The sequence below is a fragment of the Dendronephthya gigantea genome, unplaced genomic scaffold (genome assembly GCF_004324835.1).
Source record: "Dendronephthya gigantea isolate DGI-Jeju-01 unplaced genomic scaffold, DenGig_1.0 000150F, whole genome shotgun sequence".
Classification (NCBI taxonomy): Eukaryota; Metazoa; Cnidaria; class Anthozoa; order Malacalcyonacea; family Nephtheidae; genus Dendronephthya; species Dendronephthya gigantea.
In genome coordinates this window covers 1-25400 of record NW_021163160.1, presented here as the reverse complement: position 1 = coordinate 25400, position 25400 = coordinate 1, and the positions used below count along the sequence as shown (strand labels likewise).

Sequence of the window (25400 nt, the reverse complement as noted above, 5' to 3'; positions counted from 1 at the left end):
GTGGTAAAACGAAAGATTCTATAATCTTTGGACATTTCCAGGTACTACAACAGACCAACCTTATCTACTACGCTGGATGAGATAATCCTGCACATTGGCACAAAGAAAAAGCTGCCCCAGCAGAACTTGGGGAATCCATAACACAACAGAGCAAGGGCACAGAAGTAAAATTTTCAGAATTATTCTCAAGAGTTGATGATTAAAGGCCAACTAAAAAGGTAACTCTCTACAACAGTCTTCTTGCCAAACTATGCTTACAACGAAAATGGCAATTTATTAGTAACAAGACGCCTGTTCAGGCGTTAACTCCAGCGTGCCGCTTACGCGCCAGTCTTCAATATAAAGCTACTGAACATAAACAACACAGTTAATACTCATTTAAATGCCTTACGAACCTAAATGTTGTTAGATATCGATCGCAAAATTCAGAAGCACATCGTACTTTTAAAAGTACAGAAGCTCAGTTGTTCAAAAATGTAAATAAACCGCATGATACTTTCACTTTGACTTACACTTTGGAATTCGCGCTTATATAGTTATATTATATCTTCAATCCTCTGCAAACTGGGACGTGTCAACGCACCAATGCACGACCACTTGTTAAACGGGGAAATAGCAGCGATATTATTAAAGTGGGACCAGAATCTACATGTATTAAATATATACCGACCCCGATTTTAAAAGAATGCTTTATTTGTTCCTCTTGGAGAAATTGCCGTACCATGCGAGCGAAATCAAATCGCGAATCGGAAAATTAGCCAAAGCTGTTCCCAATAAAAAAAACAAAAAAAAACAAAGGCCATTTTCAAGTAATGAAGTTGTAATCCTTCGTATAAAAGAATATTGAAAGTACAGACTGGCTTCGTTTAAAGATGATGTAAAGTCTGTTCTGCGCATACATTCTGCGCATACATTCTGCGCATAACAATGTTTGTTTACGTTTGTTACATAATCTTTACGTATGTGTCGTTTTAATTTTCTTATTTTCGTCTCTCTCGACCAGCTGTGATGAATATGCTTATTTTATATTATATTTTGAAGAAAATATTATTATATTTTGAAGAAGATATAAAGCGAAGCTTGTAAATAAACCGTTATTTAAAACTTTTTTATATTTGTAATTGTAGGACAAGCTAGAAAGTAGCGTCTGTAGCGACGACAAATAGCCTCGCCATCTCGTGTCCTCATTCAACAAATAAATTCTTGAAGCATTTATTTCAGCATAATATTGCTTTTTTCTAGCAGCCTTATCTTCGTCACTCGCAATTCGAGCCTCTTCGCCTTGCGACATAAAATAATTGAACTGAATAATTGCGCTCCCGAGCTGTCCATTTGTAATACAACGCGCTAATATCGCATATCATTAACATTCCAAAAGTGGCTCCCCCACTAATGGAATGTGTTGCTGCGCAGAATATATGCGCAGAATGGACTACACATCATCTTTAATAATAAATTTTAAAATTTTATCATTCTGAAGACAAAGCAATCGAGCCCCGATAAAAGTTCATGTAAACCCGGCCACCCCGCAAATCAGTCCGGTAAATTCAAACGGACCAATTGCAATGCAAGAAATGGACTGATTGACCCCTTAATGTGAAGTCGTTCCTTCAATTTCTGCTATGTCGCCTTTTGACTTGGAGGTCGTTTCGGTTAAATAGCTCTCACTCTGCTGATAGCGTTAAATTATTCCCAGAGAAAAATTGATGAGGGAGAAATTTCTCGTTTATTTCTACATTCAATTGGTTGAGTTGTTTTTACTCCTTCGGTGAAGTTTGTTTTTCTCTATGTGGAGTGAATATTAAGTATTTTAACATTCTGCATGGTAGAGTAAAAACAGCGCCGAAAAATTAACGGCGCTCGTCTCTTGGAGAGACTACCCAAGCTGCGAAAATGCAGAATGATATATCACGCCACCAGCACTATGAAGACAGGAACACCATTATTTTGATGGTGACCAAAACAATGATAGAAAATATATAGTATATTATTTATGTTTCTTTTATTTTAAACGAACCTTTAAAAATACAAACTACGTATTTTGAGGTATACAAGAACATAACTCAACTTAGTCGTCAACCTCGTACCCAGGGTCTTTTTACCTACGCTCCACGGCCCACGCTGCGGCGAAGACCCTGGTATCGGCTGGTCACGTGTCTCCCAGAATCTGGGAGATAACAAAAGAAATAAATTAGGGTAGGATGGTGAGTAATTTGTTATTATTTAATGTTTTGTAACAGAAGTTTTTTCGAGGAGTGAGAAATTAATTCGAGCTAGCAATTGGGGTACGGAAATACTGCGTAAAATATGACAGCGCCTTGCAATACATATCAAATTACATATTAAATTACAATAAAGAGACATGTGGTTCAGTCTCGAAGCTTATTTATCGGAATGACTTCCAAGGAAACCCCGAAGAAAACGTATCGAACTTCGAAATCTTCAATAGATTCGACTTCTTGTCGACTTTGCAGAGCTGTTGGCGATATAAGTCACCGCAAGAATATATTCAAGCCTTCAAATAGAGCTTTACTCAAGATTGCGGAACAAATTTGCGGGCATGCTATTGTTTTCGAGGCGAATTTGCCCCATCTGATATGTAGACCATGCGCGCAGGCTTAATAAGACAATGGAATTTCAAAAAGTTATTCTGGAGACCGAACGATTCTTTCACCAAGATGACTCAAGTGAAACTCGGTTCAAACGCTGTGTCAATGTCTCACCATCTATTTCCCAACCGCCAAAATCTCGCCGAGCTACATCTACTACGCCTTCAGGAAGAGTTTCATTGTCGTTTGATTCTTGTCAAGATTCCACGCAGAATATAGAAGTAAGTGAAACTTATTGTCTTTATATTTTAAGACTGTGATCGATACGTTTTATTGGGATTTGTTCGTTTGCGCAAACAATGCTAAATTTCGACAGATAATTTGCATGCAAGGATATGTAAATTTTTTTGCAGTCAAAATGGCTGCAATATTTACGTAGATCTTCTATGTGTACACCTTAATGAACTGTCCTCGACATAACTAAAAGGCCAAAAGTATAATTAAATTGCTAAGTGCCAAACTAAGTGCGAAAAGTATGGAACAAAATTTAATACCCCATACAAAACCAAAATTTATAGATCAAAGGTCAATTAGCATTGAGATGAATAAACCTTTATTCATCTCAATGTCAATTAGTCATATAGACTACCATGCTTGTGTGTTAAACTTGGTGTCCTATATCTGTCTTAGAATGTAAATCCTTTACAAGTTGATCAAAATTTGAAACAACAACTCAACTCAATGTTAAAGTGCTTATAAACCCAAAATGGGTTTTTGGTGATTCAGATAGAGCATAAAAAGTTGGTTAGTAACTTCTAGATTAGTTTTTGCGTTAAAATTTTAATTTCGGAGTTACGATGGCTCAAACAGCAAAATTTGACCATTTTTCAAAAAAAAGTAGCGCGACGCAAATATCACCAAAGAGCCTGGATCCCAGGAACTCATCTTCTACAGCAATCACACTTTTGTATTGCGAGACTGTATATCTTGAGAGTTTTCTGCTTAAAATGCCCGAACGTTGCGTTGTTTTTGGGTGTTCTAACACGGCAGACGCGGAGAATGGTATTTTTCTATACCAGATACCTTTTTGGAACGAAAACGCGACCGTAGCAGCGAAACGAAGGCGAATATGGGTGAACTTCATTCGACGCAGAAGAGACAAATGGACGCCAACACCCTCATCAGTTGTTTGCTCAAAGCACTTCACGAACGACTGTTTCGAGTACGGTTCTGCTACAGTTTCAAAGTATAAGACCCCTAGACTAAAAAGGGATGAGTTGGGAGTTTCTGTGTACCCTACATTGCAAGCAAATCAAATTTTGGGCAGCACAGAAAGTGAACGCACAAAACGCATGAAGCGAAGAGAGGTAAGCTAAGGGATATTAAATCATAACTGTGCCAATGCGCTCTTTATATTCGTGCATATATTTAATAAATGCGCACAATTTGAATATTTTTAAACACTTAAAAATGTTTTGCATTCGACAAATTCGAGACTATAACAGAATCGCCAACAACTTCGTCAAAAATTTCTGGCGTAACTGATGAATTGAAAGCTACGACGGAAAGTGTTGTCTTCCCGACGGATGTTATGGAACACGAATCAATGGTAAGGCTTCTAGCTATATATATATATATATATATAGGTTATGGTGGTGTTCAGGCACACATGTATAAAGCAAACACAAGAGTGTGTTAATTAACCTTTGCTGTACTAGATTGGGCCATCACCACAGTCACCACACAAGTGCAGAAATTGTGATTTGTTAAAGAAGGAAAACAAGCGAATCCGTAACTGTTGGGAAACATCAAAACAAAAGCTGGCAGGTGTGAGAAAAGAATTGGATATTCTTAGGGTGCAACAGGTAAACATTTTATTACATAAGGTGTTGTTGCAATATACATCCTTATAGTTGTGTCACAAGGAAACAAGAATAACGTAAAGCATATATAATGTACTGTAAATGGCATAGAGTGTCGGTGATACAATAATGCCTTTTGTAAGTATACCACACTTATATGTTTCTGTAATAATTTACAATAGGTGTAAGTAGTGATGATGATGAGGAAGTTGAGAGCAATGATGAGGAAGATCACAAATCTGAAGATGAGACAGAGGGGCCTTCTGATGATATGTATGAAGATGCAGAAATTGAGACAGAGACAGATACAGCAGATACTGATACTGATGAAGACATTAATGTGCCTTCACATAGGTAAGAAAATGCAGGTCAACTGTTCTCTAATTTTTGCAAATCATTATTTGACAGGAAATCTGCACTCATGTGTAAATTAACAAGTCTTGTTGTAATCCGAACTTTTTTACTGCCACCATTTTAGTTTTGACAATCTGGCCCCAATACATACACACTTTTCTCCAAACTAATTTACACTAGTTCCAAGAGTTTCCTTAGTTTGCTTATTATTTGCTGTGCCAGATTGAACCATTCATTTTCATTAACAACATTTTGTGATGGGCCTCCTTGCTTTGTATTTATTATTGACCCAATGACTCATTTTAGTAATAGTTGCTTGTCCATCAGCAGTAATGTTAATTAATCAACTTTTTTAGGGTTCCTGTGAAGGAATACGGTTTACAAAGGGAGCCAAAGTTCATTGTATTCCTTACCCAATTATTGACGCTCTTTCAAATCTGCCGTGTGTGCAAAAGTGACAAGACATTGGTTGAGGTTAACTCTCATGGGACAATGGCTGAGGTTAAAACAACATGTGTCAACCCTGATTGTGGAAAACAAACAACATGGCTAAGTCAACCTTATTTTCCTGGGACAAGAATTGCAGCTGGCAATTTGTTGCTTAGTTTTGGAATCCTTGTCGCAGGAACATCAGCAACTAAAGTTTTTAGGGTGCTGAAGCACATGGGCATGACCTGTTTTTCTGTAACAACTTTCTTCAAACATCAACGTGTAAGTATTTAAAGTATGTTGCAATGTTATAAAACATAGAACATGCATGCATATTGTACTGCCAGGTTTAGTTTGTATGTTACATAATACAGTATATGTCTTATATTTTGTAGGAAATATTGTTTCCATCAATATATCTTCACTGGAAAAAGTACCAGGCTGCATTGGTGGATAAAGTAAAAGGATATGGGGAAATAGTAATCGCTGGTGATGGCCGACATGACAGTATGGGTCACAGTGCAAAGTACTGTGCATACACTGTATTCTGCTGCACTGTACCTTTTATAATCCATTTTGCGATTGTACAGGTATGTTTTTACACCTCCACTTTTAATCAACTAGGGATAACATTAGATTGTGTCTACCTTTATGACCTGTGTATTTTTATTCTCCTAGAGAAATGAAGTTGGCAGTAGTCCAGCAATGGAATATGCTGGGTTTTGTCGTTGCATGGAATATATACTTGGTTTAAGTCTTGTGGTGAAGACATTCATATCTGATAGACACTCAACAATAGCCAAGCATATGAGAGAGAAGTTGTCAAACATCACTCATTACTTTGACATTTGGCATCTTAAGAAAAGTATGATGTTTATATTGACTACAATCTGCTGTACACATTTTTTGCTATCACAAACTGTGAGAACCTAAGACAACCAAGTGAGTCACTCACTAAACCCTTTTAAAGTGATTTTTTTTGTGTTTCTTTATTTATCAGAGGTCACAAAAGTACTCACAAAAGTTGCAAAAGTGAGTGGGTGTGAAGCAGTTGCTGAATGGATAAAGCCTTGTACTAACCATTTATACTGGAGTGCAAGAACTACACATGATGGGAATGGTGAAGTTATTTGGGCTAAGTTCTCATCATTTTTAAGTCATGTGGTTAATGAGCACAAAAATCTTGAGAATCCGTTGTTCAACAAATGTGGGCATAAAGAGACAATTGAGCCACGGAAATGGTTAGATAAAGGTTTGTTGAAGTGCATGCAATACTATTTTTATCATCATAATATGGTGATATGCATGTGTGTCAATATTATGGTAGTATTTATGTACAATCTGTTTATGTTGTGACATATTCTTAGATTCAGTTGCCTATGAGAAAATGCAGTCATCTCTTACTAACAAAAGGCTGATAAAAGGAATAAAGCATGCATCTCCAATGGACCAAACAAGTTGCCTAGAAGGATTCCATTCTGTGCTGAACCAATTCTCTCCCAAGATGATAGGCTATACCTACAGAGGAATGTTTTGCAGGTAATTACTGTATGCATTCAAAAGATAGTGTAATGATGTACAGTTTAAATGCTTACTTTTTGTTCTAGCAATTTATTGATATCACCAAAATAAGAGTTTGAAACAAGATGTGACATTTACCTAAATGATGGGAAAATAAATTTCCAGGAGGCCACCCTTTGCCACATGAGTGCTAAAAGTATCACTTATAAAGCAGTGTCATTTTTTGCAGACATGCATTAGCAGTCATGCACTTTAATCAGAATCTGTCTCGGGAAGCAAGATTGAAAAATGGTGTTGAACAATACAATGTTGTTTATCCCAAGTTCATGAATGGGGAAGCAGTTGTCAGAAAAGTTCCAGTAAAGCAAAACTTTGGTAGGTTGATTGGATAATTACAAACCAAGGATTCATGTAGAAGGCACTTTAATATATATATATATATATATTATAGATTATGTGGATAAAATATATCAAACCATGTTAGAGGCTATTGCGAATAAAAAACTGGAAGATGCAATAGATGACCTAAACGAAAAAACACCACCACCCATGAATACCATGCTAAGTAAGCAGTCAAGAGAAGAAGCAATACAAAAAAAGAAAACAAGGGATGCAATGCAACTTTCTGATGTTCCTCCAACAAACCCAGGTATTTTAGAAGTTGTTGATGCATTTACACTTAAGATCAGATAACAATATAGGTACAATGATGGTTTACCATGCATTCTAAATTTTATCCCACTCCTCTTTTTAGTTCCCACTGTTGAAGTTGGAACCCAAAGTCATGCTTTAAAACAAAGAAATGCACCAAAATGTAGGCTGTGCAAGCAGCCAATGAAAGGTCACAAAAATGTTGTTGACTGTCCAAAAAATAAAAAAGATTAACAATATTTTTATTTGCATTTGTTCATACATTTTTACACAATTTACATTTGAACCAAAGCAATATTATTCGCTTTCTTCATCTGTCTCCAGTTCTTCATAGCCAGTGAATGCACCATCCATGGGTTTATGTGTTAAACGTATAGCATTGTATGCACAAGAAGGCAATGGAATTCTTTTGTCCCTTAATCGGCCATGCACCATGCGAGTAAATTGTCGATAGGCAACAACTCTCAGAAATCTAAGGGATTACAAACCAAATTCGATCATTCCTTTTATTTGAGCCTGATGAACAGTAATGCATTGTGCAATAGCAAATGGCAGTCACAACAGGGCAACTAAGAGTAAGCCTGTCAGAATTTAACAATCTATGTAATAATACAGTTTTACTGCAATTATCATAAACCAGCTTTTTCAATTCTTCCCAGGGGCATCCAAGTTTATGCAACTACCCCAGGGTGTGTTTGGTATAACTCAATTCTTTCAGTTTCAGATGCCCCTTCACAGGCTGCATTAAGATGATAATAATATTATAAACACGACAATGATGACAAAGGCCACGTTGTGTCTGTTATTATTGAATAAACATACCTTTGTTTTGAGCCACTTTGCTTATATCTATGACCCTGACGGGTTTTGAAATTGTCAGCAGCAAGCTCCAACGACCATCTGTTTAAGCAAACAGCTGGAAAACCAGGATGATTAACTATACAAGTCAATTTCTGTTCCTCACTTGACTCCTCAGAAAAGTCATCAATAAATTTTGCGCAACCCTCGATTTCGTGGCAACAACGACACTCTTTAGCATTTTGCAGCATTTCAATGCTACAGTTACCACAACTGCACCTAACGAAAAAATATACAACTTCAGTTGAACAAAGACAAAGCAAATTTTAATACAATTTTTATACCACGTGCTACTGGAATATTGCGATAAATCACAATGACATAATACGCAAATTACCAGGAAGTTAAAGTTTTTCTTCCATTCCAGCGGAGTTCTAGTTCTGCCATTGTTTGGTTATTTTCTTCCCGCGCTCTGTTATAATTTTCTAGCCAAACATTATCCGCGATAGGTTCGTCAAAGTAGGCCTCGGGGTCTGTGTTGTCATCCATTTGGCTGTCCTCCGGAATATCAGGATCGAATTCTGCGTCGCATTTCTCGCTTTCTTTACGCTCGTCTTCCATTTCATATGGCATAATGGTAGCAGTATTGCTATTCACACTCGAAAATGAACTAGAGCTCGACATTTCAAGAACTTTTATTTAAAAATGGCCAGATATTTCCAATTTGTTTACTAGAACTGTATTATGTTTCATAGTAAAGTAAATGGACGTGTTCCTGGTTCCCAGTCCCCCATTGCGCGCTACTTTTTTTTAAAAAAATTGACTTTGCCGCCCAATATCTCCGAAATTAAAATTTTAACGCAAAAACTAATCTAGAAGTTACTAACCAACTTTTTATGCTCTATCTGAATCACCAAAAACCCATTTTGGGTTTATAAGCACTTTAAGAGAAGCCAACAAAGAATTGTTTGATATCACCAGAAGAGATGAGCCATCTGTGTTGAGAGATAGAAGCTTCGAAGGGTTGTCCAAGGAGACTTGGATGGTTGAAATTGTAAATGAACTCTCAACTAGATGTCCCACTGTTGCTGAAATCCTATCAAGCTTGCTAAATTGCTCCATGTTGAACCTTGGAAAAAAGCTATCCCTTATTTGCTTGGTTTATGGTATTATCATGTTTATGAGATGTCATGAACTGAGCAGAGTACAAAGGATTAATACTGTTCTCCTGACTGAAGGAAAAGCATCAAGTAATGTAAGTAATAGATTATTTGGTATCAAGTATTTATTGTAAGGATCTTTCATGATTTGAGGAAAAAATGACTGTCAATAGATGTCTGTCAATACATAGATGGGACTTTCTTATTGCGACCTCACCTACATGCCAGACATAATTAATAATTTGCTTAAAAACTTTGATGCAATTTGTCAAGTAACACATAATGATAATTAACAAACAGTATTTACTTCAAGTCATGAATAAGGAACTTCCATACTATGGAGCAAGGGATAGAAAGGGCAGATTGGGGCCAGAATTTAATGCAGCAAAATATGTTTTTATAGAAAACATAATTCATATTGAAATACTTGTTTGACTTTTTTTCAAGTTCTGTCAGTATACTATGTAAATCTGATTGCAAGTATGATTAAACGTTTTTACTGGTAGCTAAGCTGGTCAATTGAAAATTAATACTCTAGACACAGCTGCATTAAAAATTGTCCTTCCTACAATTTTTTTTGTGTATGGTCTTATGTTTTGACTTACTTTGACCTTTGAGCTAGGTAAAAGATACCATTATTTAGCTCAATCAGCTGTATACTTCTACTAGAACTTACACAATAACTAATTAAAACAACACTAATTAATTTTTTTTATAGTTGTTTGAGCAACTTAACAAGTATGGTTTCTGTCTAAGCATTTCTAAAAAGTATGTAGTCCTCGATGACATTGGGAAGCACTTTTTGGATCATGCTGTAGAATTGCTAAAGTCTGGAAGGAAGTTTGTCTTTGTTGTTGACAACATAGATTGGGAGGAGAAGGTGCATGATATGCGAGAGGTTCATCAAAATAAGAGTGTGCATGCAGTTGCAACCAGCATGGTGTTCACCAGAGTTTCAAGCGACCACCTTCCTGATGACGGCCCTCAGAAAGATATAAGGACTTGCGACTTTCGTGAACTTGTTAGAATAAAGGAGGAAGAATTGAGGACGATTCAAAATCGATACAGGATACTAATAGCAAGAACCCTAATCACAAAGTTTCAAGAGTTTTCAAGCCTTAAATCTTGTCTGTCTGAGGAACTTCTCCTTCATCATGAGAATTCTGCAACAGCATCACGGAAATCAGAAATTGTCACAATGCCAGTATTAATGAAGGATGAAAAAAAATACAGTGATTGTGTCGATGTGTTAGATCAGTTGGAAGAATGGACCCAAGAAATATACAAGGCAAGTGGTATGTGCAAAGATCCGCCTGACCAGCCTTCTGTTTCCCCACCCTTGGTGGAAGTTCCAACTCGGCCAGATCAACCTAGATCCCACATCCCACCAGCATCATCAAACTTTGACCCACTTCAAGAAGTAAAGATTCCTTGTTTTGGTGATGAATTGACAAGAGTCAGGTTCGCTGGTGCACGTGATCTACGTTCCGGTTGTCATACTGCAAAGCAGCGTCTTGACCATCTGTATCCATATCGTATTGTAGGATGGCATACGAAGAGGAGTTTTTTAAAGGTAAGCTTAATTTAGCTAATTTTTCATCTGTTAGGATATCCTGATGTCAACAATTAATATTTTGTGGGTTGTTTCATTGTGTTTTAAACTACTGTATCAATTTTCTCAATGTGAGTTGACTTTCCAACTAGGTACAAGGCTGTATGATTTGTTATGGGACTGTGGATCAATAACAACATAGCATATCACTCAGTGTTGTATATTTCTGTAAAGTTAACCACTAAGTTGCAATTTTTTATAGTCAGTCTTTAAACGGCTCTACAAAAATTCTGGAAGAGAAAATGGTACGTTGCGATACTTCCGAGAAGTGCTCAATCGAAGAAATGTGACAGTTGATGTCAAGCATTATGAAGACTGTGAACAACTCTTCATGAGTGTTGGTCACTGTTATTTGGTAGAAGCTTTGCTCGAGTTCTTCAAAATGGAAGATGTCAACACGTCTCCTGAAGAAAATAATCATTTTCTCATTGATGATTTAAATAATGAAGAAAAGAAGACCCAAGTACTAGAAGTATTGGACAAGTTTGTCGCACAGTACATTTATCCAACATTGGATGAAAACAGCATGGAATCCTCAGATGATGACAGCACTGATGGTGTCTTCAACTATGCTATCAACATATTGAAGTCTTTCATGATTCTTCTGGATTGCAAGAATGCTGTGGCATCTGGAAATGGGGAGCATTTAGCACTAATCCAGAAACAGATGTTGTATTACTTTTCATCTATTTCTGGATTCAATGCATATGCTATCGAGATGCTTATTGCTATAGTGCAGAATGAAGTCCTTCTTTCACCCAGAGAGGCACATCAGTGCAAGTGGGCAGCATTGGCTAATTGGAATGGAGGAAATGACAAAAACATTGAGATTGACCTACTGCAAGAAAACCGAAATGCTGATCTTAAAGGTTTTATTCGTCTGATGGGTGCTAATAAGACAGAAAAGGCAATTGGAAGAATGAGCAAGGCAGTTGGTGGAGTTCGCAAGGTTGTTGATGCGTTTAATGAACAGGCAGCAATCAAACGCAAGTCATCAGCCCATTCCCATAGGTCCTCTTCACAAGATGAGGATAAAGTTTCCAGTGATCTACACAAATTAAAGCCCTTCTCCCCAGTTATTGGCCGATCCACAATTCATTTGCGGGGATTTCTTCTGACCCTTTAGAAGATTTAAATGAAAACGTGTTCTCTGAATGGCTCAAACGACACCAGAAGAATATTTCATTGCATTTCCCAGCAGTTGATAATACACCTGCAGTTGAACCACTAGAGGACAGTGATGAACAAAGTAACTAGAAACTTAGTGTGCTCCTTAGTATTAAATTTTCAACAGAGCACTAATTGACACTTGAACAGCACAAAACTGCTATTGCACTAATGTCACAATCTGGCATTGTTGATCATTTAATGACTGCTTACTGCAAATAGATCTTACCATTTTAGGCTTATTGCATTTTCCCAATGGTTGTTTCCATGTTTGACTGTTTAGAGTGTCAGGCACACTAAAATCTAAGCCATGTTGCACCATATATATAATATTTGCATGTTTTATTCTCTTGCCATTGGGGTGTTGGGTTGTTATTTGCATATTGTGAACTGAGTTCAACCGGGGACCAAACAACTGTTTAATGTTATTGAAAAAGCAAATACAGTACTATGAATGGTGAAATTCAGTCTATAACATTACTCCAGTATAGTGTACGTATTTACAATATAAATTATTGAAACCCATAAACAGACAAATCTCGTCTTGTTTTGACCCAAATGTTGTGTTTAAAGATGCTAATATTTTGATGTTTCATATTATATGAATTACTTTAAAAAGTTTAAAACTATAAACAATGTGAAGCAATGTAGTTATCATCAATAAAGACTTTCTAGTCTGCCTTCCACCCAAAGTAAGTATCCCAATTTTAGTTTTACTACATTATTTGCCTCAAGGCGCATGGTATTCTTTCTTGAATATACAGCATACAAAATTAGATTACTAAAATCATTATCCAAGTCATGTTCCAAAGTTCTGCAGTGTGGTAAGTGCCACAAATGTGGAAAGTTAAATGCAACTTGTACCATCGCATTTTGATTGACAAACACTACAGCAAAGATATTTGGGATAAACTGGCTTTATATACTTTTGGTCAGTATCTAGTGAACTGAGCAATATATTTCTAAGACACTGCGACTCACTATGGCAAAAAGTCCTAATTTCTTCTTGCATTCCTGTTTTGTTTTTGGCAATGTCACGATTGTTGTAGTGGAGAATCGCAGTTGCAGGTAGTCCATCTCTTCCCCCTGCCAGTTTCTTGGAAGTAAGCCTGGATAGTATATGGTGGGGTGACATGAACAACACACCTAATGCCCTTAATATCAACCCCCATTCCCAGAGCCACTGTAGCAAATACCCCTTATGGTACTTTCTGAAGAGCACAGCTGCTTTAACACTTCATCTTTCATTTCCTGTGTTTGAGGTGAATGGAACTGAGCAAACAGCCTGTTCTCAGGTATTGATGCTGATCCTGTTGGGAAGTACTGGCTGTTTCCCAAAACTGATTCAAATATCTTATACGCAAATCCGCACCATTTCAAAGGAAGGTATATAATTGTTAAGGGATAATTTGTCAGTTTCTTTAACAAATCTTCAGCAATGGGAGTAAGGATTTTTACTAGGGAGTCCACATCTGGTCCACCTCGAAAATGTTTTTCATATTTTATATTTCTTCGGTCAGGATTGCCAACTACTTCTGCACACAATTTCAAACCCAATGAATTTTTGATTAATTCTCTATCAGTTTTATTTGCTGTGGCAGTCATGGCTACAACTGGAGCACTTGAAAATGTTGCACACAAAACAGCCAAATTGCCATAGTCCACTCTGAAATCCTTACCCCTGAAATGACACAATATAATTCTATTAAACTTTGCTACTGCACCAGTAGCAGTCTGTAGCACAATACCATTGGTTCTGAATATTATAAAATATTAAAAAAAGTGAATATCGTTAAACTTACCACTCCAAGATGCAATGGGCTTCGTCTACAACAATCGCACAGACATTTTCCTGGTAAGGTTCACTCTGCATTAACTTCCTTCCATAAGCACATGACACAAACGTTTCAGGGTGTGCGAACACAATGTTATAGTGTCCAATTTCAAGCTTGGCTTTGTCGCTCAGACGTAAGTCGCAGGCAAGTATTTCTTTGTCCTCTTCCTCAACTTCTATTGACGATCTTACGTCGACAACAGTTGCCCGAATTCCGCTAGAGGCCAACCGCAAGATCTGGTTAGCAATCAGCGCATTTAATGGTGATACAACCACAATAATTGATGTTATGTTTATTTCGCTTTTCGAAACACCATGCTTCTTCGCATAAAGCAAGGCAGGAAGCAAGTAAAAAATCAAAGATTTACCATATCCTGTAGGTAGAACCACCAGAATATCCAAATTCAAAAATGCCTTTTCTAGGCAAATCACCTGTTTTGGTTTTAAAATAACGTCACAATATAAGCTATTTAATATTGCGAACTCCAAGCACGAAAGAAATTGCCCACACTTCGAATTTTTCAACATGCCGGCAACAAAGTAGCCTGCGACCAGGCTGAAAAATTTACCTTCCCCCCAAAGGGGAAAAATTTACATGCCACCACGTGACCAGCCGATACCAGGGTCTTCGCCGCAGCGTGGGCCGTGGAGCGTAGGTAAAAAGACCCTGGGTACGAGGTTGCTTAGTCGTGTGTTCAATTGCACGCCATGGTGTGTAAATTGAGCACACCTTACTAAGCAGATTTTGAATACACACCTTCGTGTGTACGAAAACACACCTTCGCGTGTTAGCGAACACACTAACCTTTTGCACACCTTTCCTTTTGCGCATTAAGGTGTGTAAAGAAGCACACTTTTTTAGTAAAACACACCTTGGTGAGTTCGACTGCACACCTTAACCCATCCAAGGAACACACCTTAGGTGTGTTAAACAAAACACACTTATTAACTGGATAAACTTAAAGTTGTTAACTGGATATAAACAGTATATTTGACAGCCTTTTTTATTGCTAATATCTTCATTGATAATAGTATCAAATGAATGCAAAATTATAGAATACTAAATAGTGCCTAATAACATAGCCTAATTTTGTATTTTTAAAGAAAGTATCTTCAAGAGCACCTGATTCCTTTTCAACAAGAAAAAGCAACATTTCTTCGAAATTATGTTCAATGCACAATGCCAATGTAGAAGGCAAGACCTTGTAGCTCATTAGGTGGGAAATAAATTCGATAATTTCAAGGAGAATTAAGACAAAAATATTTATGATTTTGCCATATCAAAATTTCTTCCAACTTTCCATAAGATGGGTAATCCCTTTCGCCATATTCATCCATGTCAGCGATGCTCAGTACACAGCGCTAGCCAATCCGATACTGTATGCAATGTACTTCAACATGTCTAACACTAAAAATAATTATCCTAAGGTAATCCTATAATATTCTTTAATGCATATTTTTAGGTGATGTTTGTTGGTGGTAAGAATAATTTTGCCTCATGCAGATGAGCAGGCCCTTATCAGTACCCCAAAAAATAAGGACAAGAGTGATCAGCAAGAAAACACACCAACAAAACAATCAGAAGTTATTATCAACACCCCGGAAAGTTTGAAACGAAAGTATAGAAACTCCCCATCGCCTAATTCTTTACCTTTTCCTGCAACTTTTCTGTGGCTGGTCAGCACGCGGTACAGAATGGATCAATTATACCTGTACGTCGGCAACTTGTGAATGATATTGGTTTATTTTATTTGGGTATTACAAGCACTCCTCGGCAACGAGACTACAAACGAATGGCACTTCTCCTTTCTCAGAAGTTCCCTGAAATAAGAGATACAACGGTCAGCACGCGGTACAGAATGGATCAATTATACCTGTACGTCGGCAACTTGTGAATGATATTGGTTTATTTTATTTGGGTATTACAAGCACTCCTCAGCAACGAGACTACAAACGAATGGCACTTCTCCTTTCTCAGAAGTTCCCTGAAATAAGAGATACAACTCCCTCAAATTATTGGGTAAGTCATGTCATACAATCATACATCATATCGTTCCCTGATTTCATGGATTATACACTAGAAATACATGCATGCAGCAACCCCTCGCTATTTCAAACCAAGTACACAATTGCCTGAGTTAACCTGACCTAAACTTATATTATGAAATGACGCAAAACTCAAATCAGTCTTATTATATATAGCTAATGTTTCCATCATTCAATACAAAATAATCATAAAGCCAGTGTAAACATTGCCCGTTCAATTTTGCTGCATTATACCATGTCAGCAATTAAGTAACGGTTTAAAACCGAAGCTTCAAACGATTAAAACAGTACAAAATCTTCACAGACAAAGAAAAAACTTCAAATGTCATTTTATTCTGAAATAGCAGTCGACGCCGGCGGCTAAAAGTTTTATACTTTATAAATATAGTGTGTATTTTTGATACCAAAATTCAAATCACACTTTAAAAAACACTTTTTGAAGTTAAAACAAAGGTGTAATAGCCTTTCACAGGTTTATGCGTTTGCATAAAAAGCTGAAAATTTAACAAATAAACGGCATACAAAGCTGAAAAGTATACAAATACGGCTCATTCTTATCGCGAAACAAATACGAAATAATCAAAGTAAACACGTACCCTTTGTCTTTGAAAACATTTATAAGTTTGCAGATTATGAATTATTCCTCTTACACGGCTTTGTCTTGACCGTATCTACGTTCATGTTTGCTAACTGTCATGCTTCATATATCTTGTTTCTACTTTCTTTGCACAAAGTTTATGAAACACTTTTACAAAAATGTTTACGAAATGACAGTTCTCAGTTAATATAAATTGCTGACGTTCTCATTGAAATACAAACTTTCTGTCTTAGCCAATCAGAACGTTCGTTGATTACCAGACGTTACTCGCGCATGCGCATGACTTACAAAACCAGCCAACGTCGACCGTCCATGACAAAGAATTTGGACAACTTTGGATTCGCCTATGTTCTACCGGGTTCAGGGTGTAATTCCTAATCTCCGAGCGGAATTAGTACCCTCGCAGGCGCTCCGCGCCCGCTCGGTGATTAATTTTACAGGTTTCTTGCTTTTTACAAACATGAGAAAACTGTTTATAGTTACCAGATCAGATTACGACTATAAAAAACAGTTATATACCAGCTAGTAGATTACGACTATACCCGTCAAGTAGCTATAGAAATGCATTCTTTTGATTCCTTTTACTTGAGTATTCCATGTTGTCCAATAACATTCTAGATATTTTATGTACTCTGTTACTGTTCACTGTTTTTATTGTGTGATGTTACCCACAAAATACTGAAGCAGTAATATACCATTGACAATAGCTTTTTTACAATTAATGCTCTTTTTTTAACAGGCTAAACTGTTCTACATGTTCTGATAAATAATTTTGTTTTTACAGCTATCTCTGCAAAAGCAGCTTACCCAATTTTTTAGGAATGCTATAAAAAGTGTACAAAAAAGTGTTTCTTGTGGAAATTCCAATACCAGCCATACTAATTCAGCCAAAAGGTTCAAGTTACTAAACGATGACCCAGATGCTCAGAAGAGGAATCGAAAAGCTTTTAAAGTACAGCAAACCGGGTTTCATATCAAGCGCAACCCACAAAAGCTTTGTGGAAAACACATTTATGGCTCGGCGAGATTTTATTAGAGAAACAGCCGATTATCTTACGAAGTGTTAGCTATGTTCCCATATCTTGGGAAACAAGAACATGTGAGTGATATTATTGCATGTGACTTTTAATTTTAGAACCAATTTTTAGAAATAAGGACCTCTAGGAATTAGAAAATTATGTCCAGTTATGATATTCAGTTATGTACCTGTAGTTATTCAGATATTCAGTTATGTACAGGTATATTCAGTTATTAGATATTCAGTTATGTACAGGTATATTCAGTTATGTACCTGTAGTTCAAGTAAGTGGAAGCACCGCAAGATGGCGGATGCAAAATTTTGAGCTCCTCAAATTTTTTGAAATTTTTCACTATTTTACCAAGATATTTTTAATTTAATTGCTAAATTTTTAATACTTGGTTTCTTGAGTTCGTTTTGCCATAATTTCCGAAAAGAACTGTCTTAGACCACACACACAATCGCCATGGCCGACGATCGTTTACAGGACAGCCTTGAGCAGTCTAAGTCAAGTCACAATCGAGCCGATATGAATTGGGATTTTCTTAAAATGCACGAGTATGTGGTGTCCAGAAGCATAGCATATGATGGTTCGCGTCTTAAATGGTGTGAGAACTATGAATCTCTTCAAGATTTCATTAAAGTGTCATTTGGATACGAGGGTAAATGGCGTTCAGCTGGGGGTAGTTCGAAGAGATTTGAGGCCAAGGATTCTGACTTTGTCGCTACGTGGTATCCTGGGAAGTTAAATACTCTATCATTTAATGGTATGATTGGAAAGGAAGCTAAAGAATGCCTGATCACCCTGTTTACACCCCCCCCTGGAAACCCCTGTCAGAATACCTTGAAAGAAAATCCCAGTCAAACTGTTTTGGAAGAATCTATTGAAAATTTGTTGTTCGAGATAGAAATATTGAAAACTAGGATGGATTCAGTGCAATCGACAATTACTAGTGAGGACCAGCATACGCCAATAGTGGCAAATTTAACAAGTGAAATTACTCGGCTTCAGATCGACCTGGAAGAAGAAAAGTTTAAACGGTCTGTCCTTGAAACACAAGTTCAAAGACTCCAAGATGAGCTTAATACAATGAAATCATATCAAAAAGATGATGAGCTGAGTCAACGCAGCTCAGATGCAAGTGTGGTCGAAGTTGCAGCAGTCTATGCGGATCCTCAAGAGGACAGCATCACGCGTCGCCAATGATGGAACCTACTACAACCACCAAACAAAACCAACCAACTGGCTTTAAAGACCAAATAGAGGAATATAGACGAAAACAAAAACATAAAAGAAGTCTTGGCGGTCATTTTTCATCCGAGTTATCAGCTACTCGATATGATGGCCAAGTGGATCCCAAAAAGCTAAGAAAAATGCATTCACGGCAAAAAGCACCCATAGTAAAGCCAGTATCCCATGATAGAAACCAAAGTGTTTCCCTTGTTAAGAATTCTGCAGTCACACAGCAGGTTAATAGTGACACTCAGAAAAATCACCATACTCCTAGAAATAAAGATTCAGGCATACAACAGATTAATAGTAATACTCAGAAAAATCACCATACTATTAGAAATAAAGATCGCAAGAAATCCACCCCCTGCCCTTTTTTGGCCCGGCGTGGTCGGTGTGCTAAAGGAAATCGGTGCGACTTCTACCATTCCAATTCGCAGTACTGTGACAAATCCCGAGTATTTTGCCCCTTTTTGCAGAGGAAAGGTTATTGTCTGAAGGATGTCAGATGTGATTTTTTCCACCCTGTCCCTAACAACAAGTCCCTCACTACATTGGATGATCCTTTTTTCTATCGACGAACCTATCCACCCTACCAAGCCAAAATATACCCGTTTGGGTTACCCAACGCACAAAATCCACCCCTAAACATATGGAAGCCACTAAACGTCCCAAAAAAACCAACTTGATCAGAATTCCTTGCCTACCAATGAATCCCACTCCCAGACAAGTCGGTAATTCCATCGATTCGACAAACCAAAACAACACCCACTATGTCCCTGCTTTTCTCTTATCTAATGTAATGTCATTAGCCCCAAAAATTGATGAAGTACAAGATGTTGTCCGACGCGGAAACTACCAATTCATTAGCATAGTGGAGACTTGGCTACAGAGTCATATACACGACAATGTAGTCAATATCGAAGGATATAACCTCATCCGCAGAGACAGAATTAACGGCCAACACGGAGGCGTTTGTACTTATATTGAAAATACGATCGGTTTTGAGTTAATAGAAAACTTAACTAATGACTTGTTTGAGGTGTTATGGATCAAAATGCTGATGCCCAGACTGCCGAGAAGATTTAATAGCTTGGTCGTCGGGACCTTATACCACCCCCCAAGTGCTGACGACTCAGCAATGCTGGATTATTTATCCAACTGTCTCTCTACATTGGAATCATGCTATCCTAATTGTGGTTTTATTATTCTGGGCGACTTTAATCAGTTAAATATCAACCGATTAAAACTAAGCTATAACCTACGTCAACTTGTTAACTTTCCAACACGTGGCAGAAATACTCTTGATCTCGTCTTGACAAATCTTTACGAATACTACGATCAACCGGTAAAGTATGCACCATTCGGTCTCTCTGATCATATGTCTGTAGAATTTAAACCAAAAGAACGATGTCAACCCCAAAGAGCGCAGAAAAGAGTGGTGAAGAAAAGAGATCTACGTCCGAGCTCCCGTCTTGCATTCCGTAAATATTTGGAACTGTTGGACATTCCCAGCATGTTTGACAAAGCCCCTTCTTGCACAGAAAAAATCTCCCTCTTGGAAACCATTGTAACTACTGGTCTGGATTATATTCTCCCACTGCGCTCAACTACATCTCGGTGTAATGAACCTCCCTGGATGAACTCAAAATTATCATTATTAATTAAGAAACGCCAGAAAGCTCTTAACCAAGGAAATATTACCCAATTCAAGTACTTGAGAAATAAAGTAAACCGCAAAAGGAAAAGTTGTCGTGCGAAGCATTATGAAAATAGCATTCAACATCTTAAAGAATGTAAACCATCCTCTTGGTGGAATGAGGTTAAGAAGCTCAGTGGAGCAAAATCTACTAGCGGAAATAACGAAGAAATCCTTAAAGCCTTAAGACCTGATGAACACCTTACGGAAACAGATAAAGTAGATATTGCAAACGAGATAAATGATTCTTTTCTTTCCCCAATGGCTGAATTTACTCCTCTCACTCCAGAGAATTACCAAGATCTGTTATTTGGCGCAGCTAATGATTCTACTGTCACAATTGCTGCAGGAGACGTATTTAAAAAACTGTCAACGCTTAATCCAAGGAAAGCCCACGGCCCTGATGGAATACCAACATGGGTGTTAAAAGAGAATGCTGATTTATTGGAACTTCCAGTCAAAGAGATCCTAGATAGTTCTTACCGCGAATGCCGTATTCCACAATCTTGGAAAGAGGCCGACATTATTGCTATCCCTAAAAAGAAACCCATAACTGACATTAATAACAACCTACGTCCAATATCATTAACACCTATTTTATCAAAACTGGCCGAAGAATTCGTGGTTGAACAACACCTAAAACCCCAACCCAAAAACACCAAAAAAAAACACACACCTAAAACCTGCGGTATTAGCCACAATTGATAAAAGGCAATTCGGATCCATCCCGAATTCAAGCACTACGTATGCCCTTATCAGCATGTTGCATTTTTGGAATAAAAACACGGACGGAAATGGCTCTACAATCAGAATTATGCTTTTTTGACTTTCGTAAAGCTTTCGACATGATAGATCAATATCCTCGCACGAAAACTGTTAAAATACAACATCCCAAAACCTATATTGCATTGGATCTTAGACTTCCTCACTGATCGCAGTCAGAGAGTTAAACTTAGCGATGACTTTTTTTCCGAGTGGAAGGCTGTGCCAGCGGGTGTCCCCCAGGGGACAAAATTAGGCCCTTAATTGGCTTTTCTTAATCATGATGGACGACCTTGATGTTGCTGATAACAAGAACCTTTGGAAATACGTAGACGATTCAACTACGTCTGAAGTCATAAATAAAGATCAACCTAGTATAATGCAAGCGTATGTCAACGAATTCTCTTCAAAATCCAGAAGTGATGGTATGCAGTTAAAAGAGTCCAAATGCAAGGAACTTCGAATAAGTTTCTCAACTGTAAGAGAGAGTTTTGATCCTATTATTATCAACGACAAGAACATCGAAGTAGTCCAGTGTGAAAAACTACTCGGTTTAACCATCTCCGACAACCTCAAATGGAATAAACATATTGAGACTGTATGCAAGAAGATTTCAACTCGTCTATACTTCTTGCGACAATTGAAACGGGCAAAGTTACCATCCAAGGATCTTCTCTTGTTCTATGTTACTTGTATTCGGCCGGTTGCTGAATACGCGTGCGAAGTATTCCACGATTCCCTTACAAAATACCTGTCAGACGATCTCGAAAGATTACACGCCGAGCTTGCAGAATAATCCTCCCGAACATCGTACGAGGATGCACTTAATCAACTAGGTCTCTTGTCACTGTTCGATCGAAGACAAAATTTGACCGATAAACTTTTTCGGCAAATTGTTAATGATCCGCAAGACAAATTACACCATTTATTACCAGCATTAAATCTATCTGAGGCATCTCTGAGAGAAAGAAGAAATTTCAAGTTCCAAACTGTAGAACAATTAGATTTAAAAACGATTTTATCAATTTCAATTCTAGTAAATACGTATAATATATCTGAGACACTAAATAATGTAAATAGATAGTTTTACCAATTGAACCTCCACTTTTATGGATTTTAATAACATAGATCATACTTTTTGTAACACTTAAGGTTTTTCAGCCGGAGCCTATTGCCGAGGCTGCAAGTTTTAAGTCAATAAACCATCTATCTATCTCTATCTATTAGTCACACTCGTATGGTTTTCAGATTTTGACGCTTATATTACAATACTTTTTGTGTTATCAATATTTTGGTTATAAAACAGATTCCATGCACTTGATACTGATTTGCTTCAAAATTTGTTTCCTTTAGATATGAGGTGAAATGCACCGTATTTTGAGGAACGTACTGGTTGGAGCAGTGGAAAGATTGACAGAGGCCTGCAGGTGTTTCATAAGTCGAAAGAGTTTGAAGAACGCACAACTAACTTTAGAGGATGTCTTCGATGCTATGAAGGTGGTGAGAGCAAGACATCAAAGAAGCGTGTTGCAATTACAAACGTCATTGAATTCAAAGATGTAAGTTACAAAATCTGTTTAAATATTCTTTTTCGTGAAAGTGTGCGTGCGTGCATATATTGCAAGTGAGACACAATAACTGATATACTTCGTCAAGGAATTTCGCGCATTTGAGCGCTTTACGAGGTATTCCGAGCGCCGCCCGAGCAACCAACGAGTGTGAAATTCTTATTATTTTGATTTAAAATAACACAAACAGCATGGCTGCAGTATGCTAATCAGTTACTTTACTTAAGTAAATAATCGTATTCTAATCTTCGTCATTTAATTAATAAACAGGTTTAGAAGGAAAAGCAGAATATACAAGTAATGTCAAGTATAGTATGGTATATCAAGGAGGGGTATGAATTTTTTTATTGATTATTTGGAGGGGCATCAAGCAATATCTTGAATCAGAGGAAGGGGTACAAAACTTTTCGAAAATTTGGAAATTAGCCTTCGCCCCCCCATGACACATACTTAATGACCGCTCCCTAAGGATTAAAGCACTCTGTGAGTGCATTATCGGGTTTTACATGCACGAGTTCACAAACAAGGAACGAGAAGTTCAATACTGCACGAGGCGAAGCCGAGTGCAGTATTGAACTTCGAGTTCCTTGTTTGTGAATGAGCGCATGTAAAACCCGATAATACACAAACAAAGAGTGCTTTAATGCTTTTAATATTCATTTTGAGTAAACTCGTAAAGACTTTTATTTTTTTAAAACTTAAATAAACAACACACGCTTACCTTTAAATACTAAAATACCCTAACCGGTTGCCCGTTTAGTATTTTTCGGTGTGGATTCATCTATAATTACATTAATTTCTTCTTAACTAAGTTCGGCAATTTTTTGTTTGTTGCCGCCATTTTGATCGTGCAATAAATCCTATAACGGCATTGCCGTGGCGTTGTTGCTATATAAAATTCACTCACGTGGTACAAATCGACCAATCAGAACGTAAGTTTACAAAAAATGAATATTAATATTTATTATCCCACAAAAATGCAACATGCTTTGTCCTTCTTTGCTCTAGTTGAAAATATCGATACGTGCTCAAGAAAAAGCAAGAGTACGTTAAGCGAAGATTTAGTTTCTGTGTATTCATTTTGTTAGTTGTGGCTTTTAAACTTTTAAATGCCTTAATTTTCCCGCGCTTCTAAGAGAAAATTTTCTTGCAGTTGATAAGAGAAAGTTTCTTATTAAAAGGCTTTTAAGCGACCACGGGATTGAAGATGACGAGGAAAATAAAGACAGTGAAGAATATGACGATGATGATAATTAGACTTTAAATTTAATCCAATGGCAAAGGTTTACCGAACATTTCTTAAGGAAACCATGGCAAACGAGCAAAAAAATAATAAAGCGTTTTAAGGGAAATTATTATCTATTGCTGTAACCAATTGCAAAACAAATAAATGTATCATAAACCCATGTCTGAAATTTTCTTCTTTCCGGTCGCTAGTTCATATGTACATTAATTTTTCATTTTATCAACAAAAATTTCAAGTGGGTATGAAATATCTCATTAAGGAGATGAGCATCCGCTCATGAGCAGTTACGAGCAGGTACTCATCTGCTCATTGCACAAAATTTGTAACCGATATTCCACTTCATATTCCATGCAAGTACACTTTGAGTAACTCGATAATATGAAAATTGATGTATGGAAATGATTCGTGTATCAATGACATTTTGACATATAATATGAGGACGATAAAATCAAAGTTAACGTGTGAACTGAACTGTATCACAAAGCATACATAGAAAACGAATCTTTAAAATGAACATTAGTCTAATGGTAATATTGACATACAAATGTGTAACCCTAGTAAAATAAAATATATTATTATATGACTAGTGTTTGTTTTTGTAAATCTTGCAATTTGATTGGCTGCTGACGAAGCGGGATTTTCCCATATTGCCCACGGGCAATACGCTCAATTTTTATTGCCCTCGGGAAAAACAACAGCAATTCGAAATGAATTGAAAAATTAAACGAGACTTACCTGTAAGTCGAAGTTTGATTGTGATTCTGCCGAATCACCCACAGCGCTTAGGGATTACGTGAGAAGCATAGCGACCTCGCGACATTAATCAGACTTTAACGAAGAGATTGCGTGTATTGCAAACCACCAAACCATCGGGTGGGAGAAATATCCTAAGAGGAGGGCACGTAATCCCTAAGCGCTCTGGGTGATTCGGCAGAATCACAATCAAACTTCGACTTACAGGTAAGTCTCGTTTAATTTTTCAATTCTACCTCATCACCCGCTGCGCTTAGTGATCACGTGAGACTTTAAAGCATGCAAACACGCAATCTCGGTATATGAAAGTACAAGCTCTCGAAAAAATAACGCGAACGTTACGATAATGAAAATCACATTTGTTACATCAAGTTGACAAAATAGTATCGGCATAGCCTGAAGTTGGCTTAATTGGCTTGTTATAAAATTTGGCAAAAGTACAATCGGACCTCCAGCCCGCTACGTTAAGAATCTCACTAATTGGCTGTTCCGCCTTGTTGCAGCAGACGTTGATGCTGCTCGAGTGCTATGAGGTTTAAAAA

The 25400-nt window shown here is 37.3% G+C and overlaps 6 protein-coding genes across 6 annotated transcripts; 4 read left to right on the top strand and 2 right to left on the bottom strand.

Moving 5' to 3' along the window:
- The first annotated feature begins 4434 nt into the window (after window positions 1–4434).
- On the top strand, window positions 4435–7627 carry LOC114537097. The gene is made up of 9 exons (XM_028558227.1): window positions 4435–4765; window positions 5122–5476; window positions 5590–5784; window positions 5873–6059; window positions 6195–6446; window positions 6562–6733; window positions 6945–7090; window positions 7167–7364; window positions 7470–7627. Exons 1-9 carry the CDS (start codon window positions 4683–4685, stop codon window positions 7598–7600), a joined length of 1719 nt encoding a protein of 572 aa, XP_028414028.1. The 5' UTR covers window positions 4435–4682; the 3' UTR covers window positions 7601–7627.
- A 19-nt stretch (window positions 7628–7646) lies between these two features.
- Window positions 7647–9101, bottom strand: LOC114537098. Its single transcript, XM_028558228.1, has 3 exons — window positions 8562–9101; window positions 8189–8443; window positions 7647–7838 (listed from the first exon to the last, which is right to left on the bottom strand). Exons 1-3 carry the CDS (start codon window positions 8846–8848, stop codon window positions 7664–7666), a joined length of 717 nt encoding a protein of 238 aa, XP_028414029.1. The 5' UTR covers window positions 8849–9101; the 3' UTR covers window positions 7647–7663.
- An 82-nt stretch (window positions 9102–9183) lies between these two features.
- LOC114537114 lies at window positions 9184–12062 on the top strand. Its single transcript, XM_028558251.1, has 3 exons — window positions 9184–9419; window positions 10043–10897; window positions 11139–12062. The coding sequence occupies exons 1-3, from the start codon at window positions 9207–9209 to the stop codon at window positions 12060–12062; spliced, it is 1992 nt and encodes a 663-aa protein (XP_028414052.1). The 5' UTR covers window positions 9184–9206.
- A 1202-nt stretch (window positions 12063–13264) lies between these two features.
- LOC114537113 (ATP-dependent DNA helicase RecQ-like) lies at window positions 13265–14465 on the bottom strand. Its single transcript, XM_028558250.1, has 2 exons — window positions 13906–14465; window positions 13265–13784 (listed from the first exon to the last, which is right to left on the bottom strand). Exons 1-2 carry the CDS (start codon window positions 14463–14465, stop codon window positions 13265–13267), a joined length of 1080 nt encoding a protein of 359 aa, XP_028414051.1.
- A 4511-nt stretch (window positions 14466–18976) lies between these two features.
- On the top strand, window positions 18977–21234 carry LOC114537112. The gene has a single exon (XM_028558249.1). The coding sequence runs from the start codon at window positions 19483–19485 to the stop codon at window positions 21232–21234; it is 1752 nt and encodes a 583-aa protein (XP_028414050.1). The 5' UTR covers window positions 18977–19482.
- A 337-nt stretch (window positions 21235–21571) lies between these two features.
- Window positions 21572–22087, top strand: LOC114537099. Its single transcript, XM_028558229.1, has one exon. The coding sequence runs from the start codon at window positions 21572–21574 to the stop codon at window positions 22085–22087; it is 516 nt and encodes a 171-aa protein (XP_028414030.1).
- Window positions 22088–25400: the final 3313 nt, after the last annotated feature.